The 24,041-nt window shown below is 43.6% G+C and overlaps 1 protein-coding gene across 4 annotated transcripts in view; it reads right to left on the bottom strand.

Annotated features, from left to right (window-relative positions):
* The window catches only part of TEX11 (testis expressed 11), a 239,213-nt gene that overhangs the window by 198,819 nt on the left and 16,353 nt on the right, over positions 1 to 24,041 (bottom strand). For all 4 annotated transcript variants that reach the window (XM_068247619.1, XM_068247620.1, XM_068247621.1 and 1 more), the window contains exons 3-8: positions 23,755 to 23,876; positions 18,877 to 18,961; positions 6,014 to 6,093; positions 4,260 to 4,340; positions 4,049 to 4,168; positions 3,784 to 3,864 (exon numbers count right to left, since the gene is read on the bottom strand). In XM_068247619.1, coding sequence (XP_068103720.1) covers positions 3,784 to 3,864; positions 4,049 to 4,168; positions 4,260 to 4,340; positions 6,014 to 6,093; positions 18,877 to 18,961; positions 23,755 to 23,876 — 569 coding nt within the window. The remainder of the gene's footprint in view (positions 1 to 3,783; positions 3,865 to 4,048; positions 4,169 to 4,259; positions 4,341 to 6,013; positions 6,094 to 18,876; positions 18,962 to 23,754; positions 23,877 to 24,041) is intronic.

Below are 24,041 nucleotides of genomic sequence, written 5' to 3'. Positions count from 1 at the left end.
TACTATGATGTTAGATAACTTCTCCAGAGTTTCATATTACAAAATTAATACCAGTAAGTCCTTGATGTTGGGTATCAATGTATCAGACACACTGAAGGACCAGATATCATCATTATATCCTTTCTCATGGGCAAAAAATAGTGTTCCCTACCTAGGTATATAAATTCCACACGCCTCTTCTAAACTAAATGATACTAATTATATTCCCCTGTTACGAGAACTTAAAACTGAATTAGATTATCTTGGGAAATTTGAACTATTCTGGGCAGGGAAAATGAATGTTTTTAAAATGGTGACATTACCAAAAATGTTATACATGTTTCGATCAGTCATTATCCCTCTCAAAAAATCATTTTTTACAAATCTAAATGGAATGATAGGTAAATTTATTTGGGCTGGTAAAAAATCCCGAATCAGAAGAGAAATATTATACGTTCCTAAGAAACAAGGAGGTCTAGGATTCCCAGACCTGGAGTTATATTATTATGCTTGTATATTGGATCAATCCAAGCTGGGTGGGAGAAATATCTCTGTAAATGACAATTTTTTTATTTTGTGTACACACAATTGTCCATTTACAGAGATATTTCTCCCACTCAGCATGGGTATGTGTAAAAATACACCCCAAAACACATTGTACTACTTCTCCCGAGTACGGCGATACCACATGTGTGGCACTTTTTTGCACCCTAACTGTGCTAAGGGGCCCAAAGTCCAATGAGTACCTTTAGGATTTCACAGGTCATTTTGCGACATTTGGTTTCAAGACTACTCCTCACGGTTTAGGGCCCCTAAAATGCCAGGGCAGTATAGGAAATGACCCCATTTTAGAAAGAAGACACCCCAAGGTATTCCGTTAGGAGTATGGTGAGTTCATAGAAGATTTTATTTTTTATCACAAGTAAGCGGAAATTGATTTTAATTGTTTTTTTTCACAAAGTGTCATTTTCCGCTAACTTGTGACAAAAAATAAAATCTTCTATGAACTCACCATACTCCTAACAGAATACCTTGGGGTGTCTTCTTTTTAAAATGGGGTCATTTGTGGGGTTCCTATACTGCCCTGGCATTTTAGGGGCCCTAAACCGTGAGGAGTAGTCTTGGAACCAAATGTCGCAAAATGGCCTGTGAAATCCTAAAGGTACTCATTGGACTTTGGGCCCCTTAGCGCAGTTAGGGTGCAAAAAAGTGCCACACATGTGGTACCGCTGTATTCAAGAGAAGTAGTATAATGTGTTTTGGGGTGCATTTGTACACATACCCATGATGGGTGGGAGAAATATCTCTGTAAATGACAATTTTTTTATTTTTTTTACACACAATTGTCCATTTACGGAGAGCTTTCTCCCACCCAGCATGGGTATGTGTAAAAATACACCCCAAATCACATTATACTACTTCTTCTGAATACGGTGATACCACATGTGTGACACTTTTTTGCAGCCTAGGTGCGCTAAGGGGCCCAACGTCCTATTAACAGGTCATTTTTGAGGCATTTGTTTTCTAGACTACTCCTCACGGTTTAGGGCCCCTAAAATGCCAGGGCAGTATAGAAACGCCACAAGTGACCCCATTTTAGAAAGAATACACCCCAAGTTATTCCGTTAGGTGTATGGTGAGTTCATAGAAGATCTTTTTTTTTGTTACAAGTTAGTGAAAAATGAAACTTTGTGATAAAACAATAAAAATCAATTTCCGCTAACTTTTGACAAAAAAATAAAATCTTCTATGAATGCTTCATACACCTAACAGAATACCTTGGGGAGTCTTTTTTCTAAAAAGGGGTCACTTGTGGAGTTCCTATACTGCCCTGGCATTTTACGGGCCCAAAACCGTGAGTAGTCTGGAAACCAAATGTCTCAAAATGACTGTTCAAGGGTATAAGCATCTGCAAATTTTGATGGCAGGTGGTCTATGAGGGGGCGAATTTTGTGGAACCGGTCATAAGCAGGGTGGCCTCTTACATGACAGGTTGTATTGGGCCTGATCTGATGGATAGGAGTGCTATGGGGATGACAGGAGGTGATTGATGGGTGTCTCAGGGGGTGGTTAGAGGGAAAAATAGATGCAATCAATGCACTGGGGAGGTGATCGGAAGGGGGTCTGAGGGGGATCTGTGGGTTTGGCTGAGTGATCAGGAACCCACACGGGGCAAATTAGGGCCTGATTTGATGGGTAGGTGTGCTAGGGGGTGACAGGTGGTGACAGGAGGTGATTGATGGGTGTCTCAAGGTGTGATTAGTGGGGGGAATAGATGCAAGCAATGCACTGGCGAGGTGATCAGGGCTGGGGTCTGAGGGCGTTCTGAGGGTGTGGGTGGGTGATTGGGTGCCCTAGGGGCAGATAGGGGTCTAATCTGATGGGTAGCAGTGACAGGGGGTGATTGATGGGTAATTAGTGGGTGTTTAAAGGAGAGAACAGATGTAAACAGTGCACTTGGGAGGTGATCTGACGTCGGGTCTGCAGGCGATCTAATGGTGTGGGTGGGTGATCAGATTGCCCGCAAGGGGCAGGTTAGGGGCTGATTGATGGGTGGCAGTGACAGGGGGTGATTGATGGGTGGCAGTGACAGGGGGTGATTGACAGGTGATCAGTGGGTTATTACAGGGAAGAACAGATGTAAATAATGCACTGGCGAATTGATAAGGGGGGGGTCTGAGGGCAATCTGAGCGTGTGGGCGGGTGATTGGGTGCCCACAAGGGGCAGATTAGGGTCTAATCTGATGGGTAACAGTGACAGGTGGTGATAGAGGGTGATTGATGGGTAATTAGTGGGTGTTTAGAGGAGAGAACAGATGTAAACACTGCACTTGGGAGGTGATCTGACGTCGGGTCTGCAGGCGATCTAATGGTGTGGGTGGGTGATCAGATTGCCCGCAAGGGGCAGGTTAGGGGCTGATTGATGGATGGCAGTGACAGGGGGTGATTGATGGGTGATTGACAGGTAATTGACAGGTGATCAGGGGGGGATAGATGCATACAGTAAACAGGGGGGGGGCTGGGGGGGGCTGGGGAGAATCTGAGGGGTGGGGGGTGATCAGGAGTCCCCAGGGGGCAGTTTAAGGACTAAAAAAAAATAGCGTTGACAGATAGTGACAGGGAGTGATTGATGGGTGATTAGGGCGGTGATTGGGTGCAAACAGTGGTCTGGGGGTGGGCAGGGGGGGGGTCTGAGGGGTGCTGTGGGCGTTCAGGGGGAAGGGGGAGGGGCAGATCAGTGTGTTTGGGTGCAGACTAGGGTGGCTGCAGCCTGCCCTGGTGGTCCCTCGGACACTGGGACCACCAGGGCAGGAGGCAGCCTGTATAATACGCTTTGTATACAATACAAAGCGTATTATACGCTTTGTATGCGGCAGATCGGGGGTTAACATCCCGCCGGCGCTTCAGTATGGCCGGCGGAATGTAGTCGCGGGTGGGCGGAGCCTAATGCCGGCGGATGCGCGCGATCCCCGGCCCGGAAGAGTCCCAGGACCCAATGCCAATGTGCGTTAGGTGGTCCTGGGGCTGCCACTTTGCCGCCGCCAATGTACAGTGGGCGGTCGGCAAGTGGTTAAAGGGAGACTTTGCACATCAAGTCTTTTAACTAAACTCAGTTCAGGTAACTGAGGCCTACGACTTCAATCATATAATACTTAAATTATAACAGTTAAAAAAAAGTTATTTTAAAGTGAAGATGAAAAATTATCTCCTAGGAGAAAACTCAGGAGAAAAAGTGAATTGCATATGGGTCCTGGTTTGATGGTGTTCCTGTAAAAGAAACAGGTCAGACATCATAGTTCCTACCTCCTTTGGCTGTCTCAGCAACATATCTTTGCATCTCTGAATCGTAGTTACAGCAGAGTCAAATTCTTTTACAGCCACAGCCTGAATAAGAGACAGAAATGTTAAGATCTTAGAAGTAGAACAGCTGCCATCAAATACAGATTTATGTTTGATACAACTAAAGTAATTTTAAAACCAAGAGATTTACAATGGCTAATATAGCGCTGAGTCTAGCGCTAAAAGCACACAAGATTTCTACGATGAAATTAAACAAGTCAAGACTTACGGCTTCACATTGATATGCCAGCACTTTAAGCAGGTCCTTCTCAACAGTGACTTTGAGCAAGTTCACATCTGCCTCCAGAGCATTTCTCTGAGTTATCAAAGAATAAAGCTTTTCCAGACCCTAACAGGACATGGTGGAAAGTCACTCACAGATTCAAGTCTGAACTGTTAATTGGTTAATACAAAATAATAGGTTACCACATTGAACCTACATTCAAGGAAATTTTAAGAAATCTTGATGCAAGTTCTGGCTTCCCAACATCTATCCAGTTTTTTCCAGTTTTCATTGCCATCTGAAGAAAAAAAGTAAATGTTAAAGAGATTATAACCCCGCCCACACTAAAAATAAAAAATATATATTCTGTGGCCTGGATAGGGAAAAGTATCTGATGGGTAAGATCTCTGTTGCATTCTTATACACAGCAGGCCAATTCCCAATACATTTCAGCTGCAACTCCTGGCTTCCCACACTTCCCACTGACTTCCCAAACATGCTCCAGTTGCCACATGGGGGTGAAGGCAGATGAGGCCGCCGGGAGTCATGGCAGCAGGACAGGTGCATGGGCACCTGGGGGACATTTACACTTGGGGGTGGCCAGGCAAGTGGCGGAGGCAGCAGCTATGGTGTTTTCCAGTCGTTATAATATCAAACGCCGTTTCGACTGAGATCTTTCCAGCACGTCCAATCCACACATTTGACCTATTTTGGCCCCAAATTATCAATTGGGGATGCTTGTTGTGGCAACGATTTTCATCTGATTCAATAAAATTATTGAATCAGATGGTCGATCAGGCCACAAAAGCGGTAGATATATGGGCATCTTAACATACGCCTAAGCAGGATTATCGCAGACTGCGCAGAAGTGAAGGGCCATTTTTTGGGCAGTGCAGGCAGGGCGGATGCACTGGGTGCAGACCGGCAAGTAGAAGAAGGGGGGCGCAGACAGAAGGACATAACTGCTAGGAAGCTGGTGACGCGCGGTGCAGCCAAATGGAAGAAGAAAGAAGATTACCAGCGCAATCGCCTTCCTTATCCACTCCTGGGCTGCCTGCGTCCGACGTCAAATCATCATCACGTCACCATCGCGTGATGACACCTGATGTCCTGTAGCGGTACTGCAGGCTGTCAGTGCACGGCGCCCATGGAAGAGTCAGCATTCCGGGCACTCTTCGCCTGTGTGTTTTCCTGGTCCCTGCTTCCTCCTGGATGAGCGGCTCGTCACACTAGTAAGTAGGCAGATCTACTTGTGACCTGTGGCTGTGTGACTGTCCCTAAAGAGTAACGGTTCGCGAGTCCATGAGGTGGGGGGAAGGGGGCACAATTTTTACACCCTCGCCCTGGGTGCATTTTAGCCTAGAAACTGCCCTGCAGAAGTGTGGTCCGTTTACTGCAGCGGATCTCATGGATCTGATGCAGCGTGACAAGTGTGAATGGTTCTTATGTTTAACATAGGAGCCGTTCAATGTTGGGTTAGTAGTAAGCGGAGACCGGACAAAAAAAATGTTTGTTCTATGTATTAGTGGGAACAAAGTCTAAAACAGGCTGAAATATCAGTTTACAGAATCTGGCAGTTCTTTTACTCCTGTAAGGCAGCTGTGTTCACCCCTATTCCATCTACATGCACTGTTCCTAGATGCATGTGATGCACATTTACTATAGTTATGTGTACATCAGAAGTTGCTAAATTATATATATTATTAACATTAATCTATCTCGACCAGTGCTGCAGGAAGAGGCAATGGAAGTGGCTTTGCAGCTGGGAGCTGTTATGGAAACAAACGTTTGCAGATGTCATGAAACATATAGCAACAATGAACTATTCAACACTTGCCTATTTCAGTGTTTGGGGGTTTCTTTTGACTGTAGATGGGTTTTAAAATGTCAACTGTGTTTCAAAGGGTTTCACAAAATATAAATGATAATATTTCTGGTTGCACAATGTGAGGTCTTGAGGGTTTCCCTTACCAAAATATTCCTCCGTAAGATTTCTTCTGACTGATCAGGGCCTTCACACAAGCAGACAAGGCTGCAGGACACGTGACGCACTACCACAAAAAATAAATAAATAAATAAAAAAATATATATATATATTTATACAGGAAAAAGTATGTGAACCCTTTGGAATTATATGTATTTCTGCATAAATTGGTCAGTGCTCTCGCCTTGCAGCTCTGGGACCCAGCCAGGTCAACATCTGTAAGGAGTTTGTATGTTCTCCCCGTGTCTGTGTGGGATTCCTCCAGGCACTCAGGTTTCCTCCCACATCCCAAAACATACATATAAATTAATTGGCTTCCCCTAAATTGGCTCTAGACTATGATACATGCACTACATAATATATACTGTCCATAGACATATGACTATGGTAGGGACTAGACTGTGTGCCCCTCTGAGGGACAGTTAGTGACAAGACTCTGTACAGCGCTGTGTAATATGTCGGTGCTATATAAATACTTAACTTAAATAAATAAAATGTGATTTGATCTTCATCTAAATCACAACAATAGACAATCACTGCGCAAAGGTGGATCAGCGCATCACCAGGCCGCCTCCGAATGGCCACCAATCAGAGGTGCGCTGAGCCTCCCCAAAGAAACTACAAACGCACAGAAACCAAACAGAAGCTCTGCATAAACATTAATAAGCATTGCTATTACATGGGGGAAGCTGACCAAAGTTACTTACATTTGTACATGGCGAGGAAAGGAACAGCGCTACTTAAAAACAGATTGCATCCTTATGACTACCTGCTTGAGAGTGCAAGCCCCACTAGTGGAATAAAATACACACCCAGCATTTAAATAAAATGCACCTGTCTACCACTGGAGGATGTTGGTTTCCTTAATAGCTTGCATGCAACTTATTAGGTACTTGTTGTCAGGAACCGGCCCACGGCACGCCTGCGTATACGGTTCCCGACTGCGGGTTTGACCAGATTAAGCGGGGAACAGCCTTATTTAAGCTAAAAACAAGGCTGGGACCCCTCAAACACTTCCCACTGCCACCACTAGCCGTTGCTAGACACGTTCACTCAGCTGTCGAGTGCTCAACACGCATTCCGCGTTTTCGTATTTGGGTCAGCTTTGCGCTTAGGCCGAATACGAGAATGCCACGCACACACACACAGTTGCAATCTTACGCTGTAATGAAGCAAAACCACTAACAGTCGTTCCGAACGATACTGTTAGACTTCCCACTCGGCTGTCGAGCGCAGAAGTGCTTCATACACACAATGCAATTACAATTTCATACGGTAGTGTTGCTCAAGCGTACAATTAGGCATGAACTTATACACGGTTACACTTCAGTCGTTTCTAGGCTATGAGTGTTAGTTTAGCACAGCAGAAGTCAAGCTTATTAAATAACGATTTAATATTCCATAAAAAACGTGGAACAATGCAGAACTTAATATATACAAAAGATGTACAAAAACAAAGTAAAAAAGTTACAAAGATAAAAGTTACAAAAATAAGAGGTTACAAAGATACACACACGGATATTTGCGTAAAAATAAAAATGGGGATTAAAAACGTTACCAACTTGAAAGTCTCAACGTTGTCGGCAGGAGCATGCCGCTTGTTCGACCAGAAGTCGAGATCATCTCTAGCTATGCGCTATCTCCAAGAGAAGATTCTTACTAGGTATCTGCCTCTGCTTTTGATACTCTGAGCTACGCCTGGAGGCTGCAACTTCCTTGGGGAGGGGAGGAACTAGGTTTTAATTAAATCTCAGACATATTCCATTTCCAGGTAAAAGTCTATACATCAAAGATTGTGAAGTGAGGCTTTCAACTCCAGGTGAAAACTTGATTAAGGCTTTTTCCTGTCTCCATTTTTAAAGTCTGCAGAGATTCCAACCCCCTTCCAATAGATGTAATTTACAGGGTATCGTTTGCACCTCCACTAATAATTTAATTTCCAGTAGCCTGTCATGTACATTTCCAACATTCCTGTGTTAGTCTCCAGACTCTGGTCCTCTTGCTTTGTGTATTGAGACAATGGGCTGTCTTCTGGGTTCAAAAAGCCAGGCAGATAATCCCATTAGCACTCTCAGAGGAACTGCATACAGAAACTCAAAGCACCTCATATGGTCAAGACAATCACCCATTTCCTTGCCCCAAGCAACTCAAGGTAACAGCTCCCTTCTGGCAGACCTACACGGAACACAGGCAGAAAAATGAAAGAATATGTTCCTTTATTCCTAACATCATCAGCACCCCAATATATCACCACACTTGTCCCTAACACTAACTAATTGGTGGCCATTCGGACGCGGCCTGGTGATGCGCTGATCCACCTTTGCGCAATTTTTAATTTTTACTTGGTAGCGCACCCAGGCTATGCATATTTTAGGATTAGTTAGTGTTAGGGGCCCCCCCACGGGGGATGACTTCTTCACAGTGGGAGGGACAAGTACCTAATAAGTTGCATGCAAGCTATTACGAAAACCAACATCCTCCAGTGGTAGACAGGTGCATTTTATTTGAATGGTGGGTGTGTATTTTATCTCACTAGTGGGGCTTGTACTCTCAAGCAGGTAGTCATAAGGATGCAATCTGTTTTTAAGTAGCGCTGTTCCTTTCCTCGCCATGTACAAATAGACAATCACTGTCTGCTTAAACTAATACCACACAAATAATTACATGTTTTTATTGAACACCCCGTGTAAACATTCACAGTGCAGGTGGAAAAAGTATGTGAACCCTTGGATTTAATAACTGGTTGAACCTCCTTTGTCAGCAATAACTTCAACCAAACGTTTCTTGTAGATGCAGATCAGACTTGCACAGTTTGCACACCAGTCAGGATTATTTCTTGACCATTCCTCTTTACAGAACGGTTTCAGTTCAGCAATATTCTTGGTAAGTCTGGTGTAAATCGATTTCTTGAGTTCATGCCACAGCATCTCAATCGGGATGAGATCAAAACTCTGACTGGGCCACTCCAGAACTCGTATTTTCTTTTGTTTAAGCCATTCTGTTAATTTACTTCTATGTTTTGGGACGTTGTCCTGTTACAACACCCATCTTCTGCTGAGCTTCAGCTGGTGGACAGATGGTCTTAAGTTCTCCTGCAAAATGTCTTGATAAACTTTTGAACTCATTTTTCCTTTGATAATAGCAATCTGTCCAGGCCCTGAAGCACCAAAGCAGCTCCAAACCATGATGCCCCCACCACCATACTTCACAATTGGAATGAGGTTTTGATGTTGGTGTGCTGTGCTTCTTTTTCTCCAATCATAGTGTTGTGTGATTCTTCCAAACAACTCAACATTGGTTTCATCTGTCCGCAGAATATTTTGCCAGTACTGCTGTGGAACATCCAGGTGCTCTTTTGCACATTTTAAACGTGCAGCAATGTTTTTTTTTTGGACAGCAGTGGCTTCCTCTGTGGTATTCTCCCATGAACTCCATTCTTGTTTAGTGTTTTATGTATTGTATATTTGCTAACATGGATGTTAGCATATGTCAGAGATTGTTATAAGTCTTTAGCTGACACTCTAGGATTCTTCTTCACCTCATTGAGCATTCTGCGCTGTGCTTTTGCAGTCATCTTTACAGGATGGCCACTTCTCGGGAGAGCAGCAGCAGTGCAGAACTTTCTCCATTTATAGACAATTTGTCTTACCATGGTCTGATGAACTGCAAGGCTTTTGGAGATACTTTTATAACCCTTTCCAGCTTTATGCAAGTCAACAATTCTTAATTCTTAAGGTCTTCTGAGAGCTCTTTTGTGCGAGGCATCATTCACATCAGCAATGTTTCATGGGAAAAGCATACCCATAACTGGTGTGTGTGTGTTTTATAGGGCAGGGCAGCTGTAAACAACACCTCCAATCATCTCATTGATTGGACTCAATCTGGCTGACACCTCACTCCAATTAGCTCTTGGAGATGTCATTAGTCTAGGGGTTCACATACTTTTTCCACCGCACTGTGAATGTTAACATGGTGTGTTCAATAAAAACATGGAAACATTTAATTATGTGGAGGACTGGGACCTTTTGGCCTGGGGGGACACCACAAACTAGAGGCCCGTTTCACGGCATCCCCAGCCCAAAGCCATATCTTTCTTGTGTGCAAATTTTCAAATTGTGATGACTAACAGCCCCAGCCACACACACACACACACTATGTGCCTGATGCCTAACCCTATTTCTCCGCACAATCTACCTGTCTGTGTCTGATGCCCAGGGGCGCCTTTACCTACTGAGTCTGACCACCCAGGCAGCGGCTTGGAGTGGCTTTGATGGGGAAGGTGCAATAAATTACTGTCAGTCCAAGGGGAAATAAAAATTCCTGTCCTGAACGACCGTCGTAAGGGACTGGAGAGAAAAAGATTTCCTTCTGTTTTAAGAAGGCAAATTACACCAAGCGTTGCTTTTTTAGTAGGAGGGCATTTGGTTCCTTTTATCCCCCTATACATTCCTAGTAGCTTGGGTCACCCTGAGCTGCTTGGTTACTCTGCTCTTTTCACAAATAGCCTTCTGCTAAGTCACTAAAGAATCATTCAGAGTTCAGAATTATAGATACTCCCTAAGAAGAAGGTGTCTGGTTTATAGCTGTTCTCTGCCCCTCCACAGAGGTGACAGCGTCCTACCCCCAAATGTTACTGAGTCTGCAGAGCGAGTGAGACAAACAAACAAACAAACAGTGAACTCTGCAGACAGCTGTGTGCTCTGCTAGAATTTCTGCATGTCTAGATGTCAGGAGGATCGCCATGACTAGCTATGGAGAGGTAGGATCATCTTATCCTCTCCCCTACACAGCCCGAACTTCTCCCTGAATTCAACAGGACAGTGTTTGAAGTGTGTAATGGACACAGTGGGGGTTGCAGGTTTTGTCTTTCATTGTGTGTGAGTGAATAGGAGGGCAGCATCTAAAGCTCAAACAATGATAATGGACATATAAGCAATGTGTGTAATTACATCCATCACTACTTATAATTGAAGATGGCATAATAATGTATTTCCATTAATGCTGTCTGTTTGCCCTCTCTCTAATGCTATGTACCACCTCACGATTTTTCCAACGATTTTCCCGATGTCCATCAATTTTTTTTTTGAGCGACAAGTAGTCATTTACACGATGTCGTGACATCGCTTAGCATTGTGTGGTGAAAAGTGACCATCACTGAGGATCAAGTAAAGTACTGAGGTCGCTTGACTTCTCGTTCGCGCCCGTCCTGTAATGTCACGTGACGTCACGCATACCCGCTGGCAGGAAGATGAATCGCTGGACGCTTGTCATGAGGGGACACCTCGCTGGATCCATCTTCCTGTGTTGTTGCAGTCACTGTGGTGAGTGTGGAGCTTAACTTTGCTTGCCCTCACCCTCTGCTCATGCTCCCTCTCCCACTGTCTCTCTGACCAAACAACTGCTACTTGGGGAACAATGTGCACAATTATGTACACTAGTCTGAGCACTCTTCAGGGGAGCCAGTAGCATTTGGAACTATTATTGTGTATTTATGTAGCACTGACATCTTCAGCACTTTACAGAGTACATAGTCATGTCACTGACTGCTCACTGGAGCTTACAATTTCATCCCTACCATAGTCAAACTGTAATGTCCGACCATATTATTATCATGTATTTATATAGCACTGACATCTTCTGCAGTACTTTATATAGCACTGACATCTTCTGCAGTACTTTACAGAGTACATAGTCATGTCACTGACTGTCCTCAGAGGAGCTCACAATCTAATCCTACTATAGTCATAGTCTAATGTCCTACCATATTATTATTATGTATTTATATAGCACTGACATCTTCTGCAGCACTTTACAGAGAACATAGTCATGTCACGGACTGTCCCCAGAGGAGCTCACAATCTAATCCTACCATAGTCATAGTCTAATGTCCTACCATATTATTATTATGTATTTATATAGCACTAACATCTTCTGCAGCACTGTAGAGAGTACATAGTGATGTCACTGACTGTCCTCAGAGGAGCTCACAATCTAACCCTACCATAGTCATAGTCGAATGTCCTACCATATTATTATTATTTATTTATATAGCACTGACATCTCCTGAAGCACTTTACAGAGTACATAGTCATGTCACTGACTGTCCTCAGAGGAGCTCACGGTCTAATCCCTACCACAGTTATAGTCTAATATTTTCAATATAGGATTGTTTTGGGGTAAACCAGTTGACTTATTAGTATGTTTTTTAGGATGCAGGAAATGTCTGAAGTGTCTGAAGACAGAAACTCCATGCAGATTTTGCCCTGGCCAATGTTCAAGCCTAGGACTCAGCACTAAAATGCAGTAGTGGTACCCACTGAGCCTCTATTCTACTCATAGATATCTGCTCATCCATGTCATCAATTCTGACCCTCCACTACCCTCCCTCCCTCCATTCTACTTCTCTTCTCTTGTATCACTTACACTACAAACACACTGTGCTTATCTCCAGAATGGATTATGAATCAAACTGTTAGGCCCAGTGCACACCAAAACCGCTAGCAGATCCTCAAAACGCTAGCGGTTTTTGAAGCAGATTTCAGAGCGATTCTAGGCATGTTTAGAGACATAAATACTAAATAATAATAATAATAATAATTTTCTAAACATGCCGAGTGTTTTTGTGAAGCAGATTACAAATATTGTTACAGTAAAAGCTGTTACTGAACAGCTTCTGTAACAAATACGCCTGGAAAACCGCTCTGATCTAGTGTTTTTCAGAGCGGTTTGCATTTTTCCTATACTTTACATTGAGGCAGAATCGCTTCTGCAAACCGCAAATGTGCAGCAGGAGGCACGTTTGCGGTTTGCTAAAAACCTCAAACCGCTGGTGTGCACCATCCCATGAAAATACATTAGCCAAGCGTTTTCACAGACAAATGCGGTTGGCGGATCACTGCTAAAACCGCTCGGTGTGCACTGGGCCTTAAACCAACTTACCATATCAGCCCTTCAATGTCATGATATACTCACTCCAGTCCTACCCTAACAGGTGGTAACATATTTGCATATCTCATAATGTTTGTGAAAAATTATTTTGAAAGTAAGAATGTCTTGCTTGATAATCCAATCTTGCAATGTGACTGCCATTGGAACTTGTAGTGTGGATGCTGTATTTATTTGAGGTGCATACTGGCAGCATGTGCTGTATGGCATACAATGCTGATCATCCACAAGGCAAACTTAGGCAGCTGCCTAGGGTCTAGAGAGAGTTTAGGGGCCTGGTGGTTGCTAGCCCCCACCAAATCTAACTAAATAAGCCAGGTGACCATCAGTGGAGGGCAAAGTGTTATCTTGCCTAGGGCCCCGTTTCATAGTTATCCCTCTCTGATGGCTTATATCATGTGTGAAGTGTTCTATAATGTATATGATTTTTGTTTTATTTTTTATGGGGGGGGGGGGGGGAGGCGCGCCACAGGATTTCTTGCCTGGAGTGACAAGAAGGCTAGAGGCGCCCCTGCTGATGCCTAACCTTAAAGGAGTTATCAGGCTTAAGTGCTACTTACCCAGGCCTCGTCTAGCCCCAAGCTCCCAGCATGTCCCTTGCCGCAGCTCTGCAGTCAGCTGTTCGCTGCCGCTGCCTCCCAGCCCCCGCCGATGACGTCAGGCCGACTGCGCCTGTGCGAGCGGCGCTGTCAATCACTGCCACATGGACCAGAGCGCACTGTGCAGACGCAGAACTACTGCGCCTGCGCAGTACACTCCGGTCCACGTGGTGGTGATTGACAGTGCTGCTCGCACAGGCGCAGTACAGGCCGACATCCAGGTCAGACTGGTGCCATCGCCGGGGACTGGGAGGCAGCGGCAGCGAATGGCTGACTGCAGAGCTGCGGTGAGGGACATGCTGGGAGCGTGGGGCTGGAGGAAGCCCCGGGTAAGTAGCACTTATTTCATTAAAAATGCCTTATAACTCCTTTAAACAACCCCCCCCCCCCCACACACACACACACACACACACAAACCTACCTACCTGGTGATGCCTAACTCCACTCCTGCCCACCCACCATACAAACTACTTGTCTGACACCTACCCCCCCCCCCCCTCCAACTACCTGTTTGACAGTGCCTAACTGCCTGCCTCCCCCCTCCCCTGCCGCCAATCACACCACAAGAAGAAAAAACGTTCCCCCTCAGGCCAGGGTCAGAATGGGGATGATTATCACACAAAAAAAAACTCAGCGGGCACTGGCCTGGGCAGAGAATTGAATTTGACAGCAGTAGCAGGCAGGCAGCAAAGTGTGAGTAACTCAGTGACAAGAAGGGAGAAGAAGTACAGAAACAAAATTTATAAAAACCACCTTCTCCTCTGGCAACCTGGACCCGACCTCCTCTATCCTCCTGTCTCCTCAGTCCTACACCTCCTCCTCCTCCACAGCAGCAAGCAGCTATAGGTGGCATCTCCAACTCCCAGCCCCCAGAGTGTCCGACTCCTCCAGCCAGGACAGCCAGCCAGCCACTCGTAGCTGCAGCTCCAGGCCCCCAGCCCCCCCAGCACAGAAAGCTGAAGAGTGAGACAGCTCACTCCGATGACACCTCAGGCACAGCAGCACAGGGGAGGACCGTGTCCGACTCCTCCAGCCAGCCACTCGTAGCCACAGCTCCAGGCCCCCAGCCCCCCCAGCACAGAAAGCTGAAGAGTGAGACAGCTCACTCCGATGACACCGCAGGCACAGCAGCACGTTGTGGGCGGCAATGGCTCCAGGTTGGGGGCGGAGTCAAGCAGGGTCAACTCACCGGGCCGGAGAGGACCTAAGCTATTTGTGTCCTTGTGCCGCTCACATCCACCGCAGGCACAGCCACGCACAAGGGCATACCACGGCCGGCCGCCTCAGCCCCTTCTCTGATTGGATACTTCAACTTGCCGGGAAATATCGCGCGAGGTTGCGATCCCCACTGCAAACCTGTCACCTGTAGTATGTTTGCGGCCGCTGTGTATAGCAGCGGCCGGCCCTAATTACTTAAGATTCGGGCGGCCCGGGGGGCAGTTGCCCCCCGTCCCCCTGGGCCAGTCCTCCCCTGGTGTGGTATTAGTTTAAGCAGACTGTGATTGTCTATTATTGTGACTTAGATGAAGATCAGATCGCATTTTATGAACAATATGTGCAGAAATCCTTATAAATCCAAAGGGTTCACATACTTTTTCTTGCTACTGTATATATACTGGTTATCATTAAAAACAGATGATTGTATATACATTATTTGTATATGTATGGGGCAAGTTTAATATGAATATGTGAATCAATTCTTGGCTACTGAAATAAGTGTTGAATTTTCTGTGTTGTACCCAAAGAAATTAAGGCTATGGCCAGATGTAAGAAATCCATATGATTCAAATCACTTGCAGTAGATGCTAGGATGGGGATAATTCTGAGATTTTAGAAGTGTCATAGTAGCCCTACTATTAAAGACTGTCTCACTGTCTCCTATGCCTAAAGCCGGGAGTTATGGGAGGGAATCTGCATAATAGACAGCATGGGACAAGCCTCACTGAGAGTGTGGGGCTACATACCAATATAGAGTAATATTTGGCTATAGGAGATGTTTCTGATGCTGAAACCAGGATATTTAATGTAAAAGTGTGTATCCTGATTAATTTACAATCATTTACTACATTCTATTATATGTAATTACTGTTCCTCTTTAAGTTTGGAGTTAGTATCATATTATTTTTATTGGCGTTCTTTTTTGTTTTATTTGGGCTGTGGAATTCAATAAGAGTGGTTAACCCAACTCTGCAAATTTGGTGCATGTTGGTGCCTGAGGAATCCAAGCAAAAGCATATACTGTTGTATAATCTTGTGCCAATGACCAGTTCCACCTATAGAAGGTTGCATAGCAAATACTTTATGAGCCAAAGTTTGTGTAATAGCTTTGGAGAAAAGTTGTACTGGGATTTAAACAAATGATTTGAATATAATACAGTATACTATTGTACCATGGACATTGATTATAAAGAATATAGTATTCAGTTACAGCACAGGTAAAATAATTACCGGTAGATTTGTTGCTGAAGTAAGAACTATATGTACAGCTGAGGAAAGTAACAGTATATGATGATATGCTGTTATTTTTTGTTTTATTTTACCTATGTATTTTTCTTGAACAAGAGATATGAGTAGGGATTGTCCAAAGAATCTCATTAAAAATAATTATACATGTTTATGCTTAACCACTTTACCCCCAGCGGTACGAATTTCTCCGCCCCTTTTTCCCTCCTAAAAAACCAGGGACGGAGAAATCCGTACCTTCCGCGCTACCGCCGCTGTCCGCGCTCCCGCCGCTCGTGCGCGCGCACTCGCCGCTCGTGCACGTCGCCGCCCGCTCGCCCAGAGATCAATGAACGGGAAAATCCATTCCCGTTCGTTGATCTAGCCCCCGCAATGATCTGCTGCTTCTTTCAGAAACAGCAAGATCATTGTGCGTCTCCCAGCCTCCTACTGCTTCCTGTAAGCGTCCTTCCGGACGCTTACAGGTCGCATGTAAACAAACACTCTGTGGCCATCTTGTGGCCAAATAGTAAACTACACCCTAAAAGCATTTTACATATACAAACATTACATTTACACAATAAATTAACTCATTACCTCCCACACTCCCCAATTTTATTTTTTTTTGTAATTAAAAAAAAAAAAAAATACAATAAAAAAAAACAACATAAATAGTTACCTTAGGGACTGAACTTTTTAAATATTTATGTCAAGAGGGTATAACACTGTTACTTTATAAACTGCGGGCTTGTAATTAGGGATGGATGCAAAACTGAAAAAAATGCACCTTTATTTCCAAATAAAATATTGTCGCCAAACATTGTGATAGGGACATAATTTAAATGGTTTTATAACCGGAACATATGGGTTAATACATTTCATGGGTTTTAATTACAGTAGCATGCTTTATTTAAAAACTATAATGGCCGAAAACTGAAAAATAATAATTTTTTCCCACATTTTTTCCTATTTCCCCATTAAAACACATTTAGAATAAAATAATTCTTGGCATAATGTCCCACCTAAAGAAAGCCTAATTGGTGGCAATAAAAACAAGATATAGTTCATTTCATTGGGATAAGTAATAATAAAGTTATAGACGAATGAATGGAAGGAGCGCTGAAAGGTGAAAATTGCTCTGGTGGTCAGGGGGTAAAACCCCTCAGTGGTGAAGTGGTTAAAGGGAACCAGAGACGGAGCAAACTAAAAAATAGGAAAAGCTACTATACATACCTGGGGCTTCCTCCAGCCCCATAAGCCTGGATCGCTCCCACGCCCCCATCCTCCACTGCCTCTATCCATGGTACCGGGTCCTGTCACTTTCGGCAGATGCGGCCAATTTTCCGCATCACAGGGGCTCCCTCCATATCCGTACGCATGCGCCTGCGCAGTATGGAGGCGCATGCATACGTATATGGAGGGAGCACCTGTGATGCGGACAATTGGCCGCATCCGCTGGCAGTGACGCAGTGCGCTTGCCTCGACTGGCTCGACTGGGCGGGAGTACGGGACCCGATGCCGGCGAATAGAGGCGGCGGAGGACGGCGGCGTGGAAGCGATCAAGGCTTATGAGGCTAGAGGAAGCCCCAGGTATGTATAAAAAAATGTTTTCTACATCTCTGGTTCTCTTTAAAGAGACTCTGTAACAAAATTTTCAGCCTTATTTCTTCTATCCTATAAGTTCCTATACCTGTTCTAATGTGGTCTGTCTTACTGCAGCCTTTCCTAGTTGCACAGTGGCTGTATTATCTCTGTTATATAATCTAATCTTCTTTTCTCTGACGGCTTTGTCGGGCCCAGGCACTCAGGCAGGAATGTGCTGGTCTGCTTGTGATAGGATAGAAGCTATACACACCCTCTCCACGCCCCCTCCAGGCTCTGTGTGAGTCACAGACCGAGCTCCTCTCAGCCTATCATACTCTGGTTAGCAGCCATGTCTTTTGTTTGTAAACACTGCCTAAAACTGGCAATTACAAGCCAGGATTGCAGCAGGGAGTGGCAGAAACAGCACAGAGGGGCCCAGGAGAACAAAATGAATAGAATGATATGATTTTTATTGAAAGAATTTTAGAGAACAGATTCTCTTTAAAAGAAACATGACATTTTAAAATTAACAAAAAATGAATACTTACGTCAGGAGGAGGAAGCCTAATGAGACTTCCCATTCCTCCTCCAGCTGCTCCATTCAATGCAACAACCTCCGAGCTTCCAAACAACAATAGCAATCCACTGGCCTGCCTGCACAGGCACTCTAGTGGCTTTCCATTCATGCTCTGCATCTGCGCAGTACAACAAATCCGGTCGGGCTCGGCTATTTCTGCTGGAGCCCAAATGGAAAGCCTCCAGTGCGCCTGCGCAGGCCAATGAATTGCTATTGTTGTCAGGAAGCTGCTACTGTGCATGCACATGCGACAAGTGGATCTTCGGGGAACCAAGCACTGGAGTCCCTCTGCTGAGGAGGAAGGGGGAAGCCTCTTTAGGACCCCCCTAGGGGTAATTTGCTTCACTTTATGTGCACTTTAAAGAAGATAAAAAGACAATGAAATAAATAGTATGTAGAAGATTGCTGTGCATATGTCGGTCACTGCAGCATCTGGTCACTCCGGAGAATGTAATATAGCCCACAATTGGCTTCATTCAGTAATAGTTTTTCCCTATTCAGGGGTACAATAAGCAGCAGAAACATTCAGTCCAGCGCTTGTGAAAAATTTAACTGAACCTATTTGTATGTTCTCCTCTGAGCAAGGATTATTTTTATATATTTTCCTTGAGTTGGTGATTTTCAGCTCCTCGGTTAATCACACCCTTAACCCCTTCGTGAGAACACTGTTATCTCACAGATGTTCAAAAATTAACTTCTTTACCTTTAGCTTTTTCTATCTCAGTAATGACATTTTCTGACTTCTTTGCTACTCCCCAGTTCCACAAGTTAATAGCACATTCCTCAGCCTATGCAAAAATAAAAGACATTACAAAGTTTATTACAAAAAAAATAATCATGTATGATCATGCATAATCAAATATGAGCAATAGATCATTGGCTGGAGGCACCCAAAAATAGAACAAATAGTTCAAAAATGTTTTTTTTTTATGTTTTGGATTATTTTATTGTATTTTGGGTGACTCCAGCCAATTATAATTTGATTTAACACCTACTTTGATGTCGGCGGGTCTCTCCCTGAATTTAAAACGAGTCTTTGTGAGTAAATTACTTCTTACAACAACTTCTTGCAACTAACATAGGATGTAGAGGCATACTAAACTACTGCTATTCAATGGGAGCAGCTGACCAAAGTTACTTAAATTTGTACATGGTGAGGAAAGGAACAGCGCTAAACAGATCGCATCCTTATGACTACCTGCTTGAGAGTTCAAGCCTCACTAGTGGGATAAAATACACACCCAGCATTCAAATAAAATGCACCTGTCTACCATTGGAAAATGTTGGTTTCCATAATAGCTGGCATGCAACTTATTAAGTACTCGTCCCTCCCACTGCGAAGAAGTCATCCCATGGGAGGGGCCCTAACACTAACTAATCCTAAATTATGCATATGCATAGCCTGGTTGCGCTACCTAGTAAAAATTTAAAATTGTGCAAAGCTGGATCAGCGCATCACCAGGCCACCCCAGAATGGCCGCCAATCAGAGGTGCGCTGAGCCCCCCCAAGAAACTACAAATGCACCTTGAAATCAAACAGAAGCTCTGCATAAACATCAATGAGCAATGCTATTAAATGGGAGCAGCTGACCAAAGTTACTTACATTTGTACATGGCAAGGAAAGAAGCAGTGCTACTTAAAAACAGATTGCATCCTCGCCATGTACAAATGTAAGTAACTTTGGTCAGCTGTTCCCATTTAATAGCATTGCTTATTGATGTTTATGCAGAGCTTCTGTTTGGTTTCAAGGTGCGTTTGTAGTTTCTTTGGGGGGGGGGGGCTCAGCGCATCTCTGATTGGAGGCCATTCGGAGGCGGCCTGGTGATGCGCTGATCCACCTTTGCACAATTTTGAATTTTTACTTGGTAGCGCACCCAGGCTATGCATATGCATAATTTAGGATTAGTTAGTGTTAGGGCCCCTCCCATGGGGGATGACTTCTTTGCAGTGGGAGGGATGAGTACTTAATAAGTTGCATGCAAGCTATTACGGAAACCAACATCCTCCAATGGTAGACAGGTGCATTTTATTTGAATGCTGGGTGTGTATTTTATCCCACTAGTGGGGCTTGCACTCTCAAGCAGGTAGTCATAAGAATGCAATCTGTTTTTAAGTAGCGCTGTTCCTTTCCTCGCCATGTACAAATGTAAGTAACTTTGGTCAGCTGCTCCCACTTAATAGCAATGCTTATTAATGTTTATGAAGAGCTTCTGTTTGGTTTCAAGGTGCGTTTGTAGTTTCTTGGGGGGGGGGGGGGGGGGGGGCTCAGCGCACCTCTGATTGGTGGCCATTCGGAGGCGGCCTGGTGATTGGCTGATCCACCTTTGCGCAATACTAAACTACTGTATTTGGCTCCTGGTCTTTCTCTGTTTTTGTTTTCTGAAAATTTCATCTATCCACCAGAAACAACCATGTCTCAAGCAATATTAACAATAACGCTGTATTCTAAAATGAAGGGTATATATTCTGTGTGCCTGTGTAGCCTGCAATCTACTGCAGCATTTTCTCAGGCCATTTGTTTCTAAACTGCTGCTCTTTCTCAAGTAGACCTCTCGGTAATATCTGTTATGCATCATCTTGCTAATATACTAAGTAAGCTATACTTTCTTTAGATGGTCTTCGTCAATTATCAGTCTCTTCTTGATCCTGCAACTTAATTGCTCAATGTATGCCACATGTAGCTGGGTTACAACTGCTTTGTCTTTTATTGTTTTGGAGCATGCTTAGTAATATGCCACATGTCACACAACAGCAACTTAATTTTTATGCAGTTTACAGGTTTTAACACATTTTAGGGCCTCTTAAGTGTGTTGCACAGGAGGATAATGATCATTTCTTATTTTGTATACTAATATTAATAAAAATAATGCATTCTTAAATCACACGCAAGTCTACATTTCTTCTATGTTATTTCCTTTTTCCTATACATAAAAGGGCAGTGTAGTTTTGTAAGTTAGCTCTGCTGCAAAAAACAGCAGTGTACCTCACCTAACTGCCAACTTCCCATTGGATGAATTGAGTCACACGATTGACTAATGAGACAGCAGGAGACTGTCCTTTCACTAATAGAAATATCCACGACTGACCCAAAGTCAGCCCCCTGATTGGGAGGGATTTGCATTGGCTGCTGGTGTGTGTGTGTGGGGGGGGGGTGGGGGGCGGGAGGGGGTAGATTCAAAGTGGCATTAGCACTAGCAGTGTACAGGGAGTGCAGAATTATTAGGCAAATTAGTATTTTGACCACATCATCCTCTTTATGCATGTTGTCTTACTCCAAGCTGTGTAGGCTCGAAAGCCTACTACCAATTAAGCATATTAGGTGATGTGCATCTCTGTAATGAGAAGGGGTGTGGTCTAATGACATCAACACCCTATATCAGGTGTGCATAATTATTAGGCAACTTCCTTTCCTTTGGCAAAATAGGTCAAAAGAAGGACTTGACAGGCTCAGAAAAGTCAAAAATAGTGAGATATCTTGCAAAGGGAAGCAGCACTCTTAAAATTGCAAAGCTTCTGAAGCGTGATCATCGAACAATCAAGCGTTTCATTCAAAATAGTCAACAGGGTCACAAGAAGTGTGTGGAAAAACCGAGGCACAAAATAACCGCCCATGAACTGAGAAAAGTCAAGCGTGCAGCTGCCAAGATGCCACTTGCCACCAGTTTGGCCATATTTCAGAGCTGCAACATCACTGGAGTGCCCAAAAGCACAGGGTGTGCAATACTCAGAGACATGGCCAAGGTAAGAAAGGCTGAAAGACGACCACCACTGAACAAGACACACAAGCTGAAACGTCAAGACTGGGCCAAGAAATATCTCAAGACTGATTTTTCTAAGGTTTTATGGATTGATGAAATGAGAGTGAGTCTTGATAGGCCAGATGGATGGGCCCGTGGCTGGATTGGTAAAGGGCAGAGAGCTCCAGTCCGACTCAGACGCCAGCAAGGTGGAGGTGGAGTACTGGATTGGGCTGGTATCATCAAGGATGAGCTTGTGGGGCCTTTTCGGGTTGAGGATAGAGTCAAGCTCAACTCCCAGTCCTACTGCCAGTTTCTGGAAGACACCTTCTTCAAGCAGTGGTACAGGAAGAAGTCTGCATCCTTCAAGAAAAACATGATTTTCATGCAGGACAATGCTCCATCACATGCGTCCAAGTACTCCACAGCGTGGCTGGCGAGAAAGGGTATACAAGAAGAAAAAGTAATGACATGGCCTCCTTGTTCACCTGATCTGAACCCCATTGAGAACCTGTGGTCCATCATAAAATGTGAGATTTACAAGGAGGGAAAACATTACACCTCTCTGAACAGTGTCTGGGAGGCTGTGGTTGCTGCTGCACACAAGGATGATGGTGAACAGATCAAAACACTGACAGAATCCATGTATGGCAAGCTTTTGAGTGTCCTTGCAAAGAAAGGTGGCTATATTGGTCACTGATTTGTTTTTGTTTTGTTTTGAATGTCAGAAATGTATATTTGTGAATGTTGAGATGTTATATTGGTTTCACTGGTAAAAATAAATAATTGAAATGGGTATTTATTTGTTTTTTGTTAAGTTGCCTAATAATTATGCACAGTAATAGTCACCTGCACACACAGATATCCCCCTGAAATAGCTAAAACTAAAAACAAACTAAAAACTACTTTCAAAAATTCAGCTTTGATATTAATGAGTTTTTTTGCGTTCATTGAGAACATGGTTGTTCCTCAAAAATACCACTTGCCTGATAATTCTGCACTCCCTGTACATCTCTGAATCTTTAGAAATATGATGCCAGCATTTTTTAGTGTTACAGATGTGAAATGACAGTTCACATTTTGATGCGGTTTTATAAATGGGGCCCTTGGATTTTAAAGTTTGTTTTTATTTTCAAAATGTGGTTAAAGTGCTCGTGGTGTTTTACAGGCATATTAGTAAATACAATGGCTACAGTTAGAGGAATATGAAAGGAGCTTTCTGGTTTTCTAAAAAGGCTACTTGCCTGGCAGGCTTTAACTATTTGGAATTGGTAAAATTGGCAAATCAAATTGAATGCGTGTAAACACTCTTTAGATTGTCCCTTTTACAATTCCCAATAACGGTACAGATTTCAGCAAAAAATTGCCCAAGCAAATAAATAAATGTGATAAGAAATAAAATAAAAATAAAATAAATAATAAAATTATTTCAGCATCAACAAACCAATCTGTTCTTCCTATCAATCACCACCGATTATGAAGATGTTCAATGTTCAACTACATTGTCATTGAATGATCATCTTCTGAATCATTCACAGTCAATTTGGGACATGAATGGGGTTTCTTTTCTGCCAATCCGATTGCATTTATCTGATCACTTGGGCAATTCTTTGCTGAAAACTGTACTGTTAGCGGGCACCTTGGGTGCATGTACACATCCAATACTTACTGGCCAATGATTGTCCAATTTTACCACTTCCATGTGGAATGAGGGCCAACACATTTTGAATACTATGAGCAGATTGTGTAGGGAATCTCTCATGCTAGAGATGTAAATGTTCTATTACACAGTGACCAGGGAGGAAGCAGACAGGAACTGATGATGATGAGACTCTTTACTGACCTTAGTATCTGGAGAACTGTGTCTTGCATTCTCTTCCAGGTATTTAATTTCACTGAATATTTGATCAATTAGATTGCTCACACCTGTTAGGGTTTGTCTTTGCAAGAGGCTGTTAATGGCCTCTTTAGAGAAAAGAAGAATATCAAAAAAGATAAAGTTACCTTATTTAATATTATAATTATCGTTTTTATACATCTTATAATATAAAAGATAAATCAAAAAATGTAAGTTCTATTCCTGTTTTTTTTATTAGTGAGAAAAGGGGTCAAAACTTTTTTTAAGGGGAT

Source organism: Hyperolius riggenbachi, chromosome 8, assembly GCF_040937935.1.
Source record: "Hyperolius riggenbachi isolate aHypRig1 chromosome 8, aHypRig1.pri, whole genome shotgun sequence".
In the NCBI taxonomy this organism is placed as follows: Eukaryota; Metazoa; Chordata; class Amphibia; order Anura; family Hyperoliidae; genus Hyperolius; species Hyperolius riggenbachi.
Note: the sequence above shows the minus strand (reverse complement) of the source record. Positions and strands in the feature narration are given on the sequence as shown.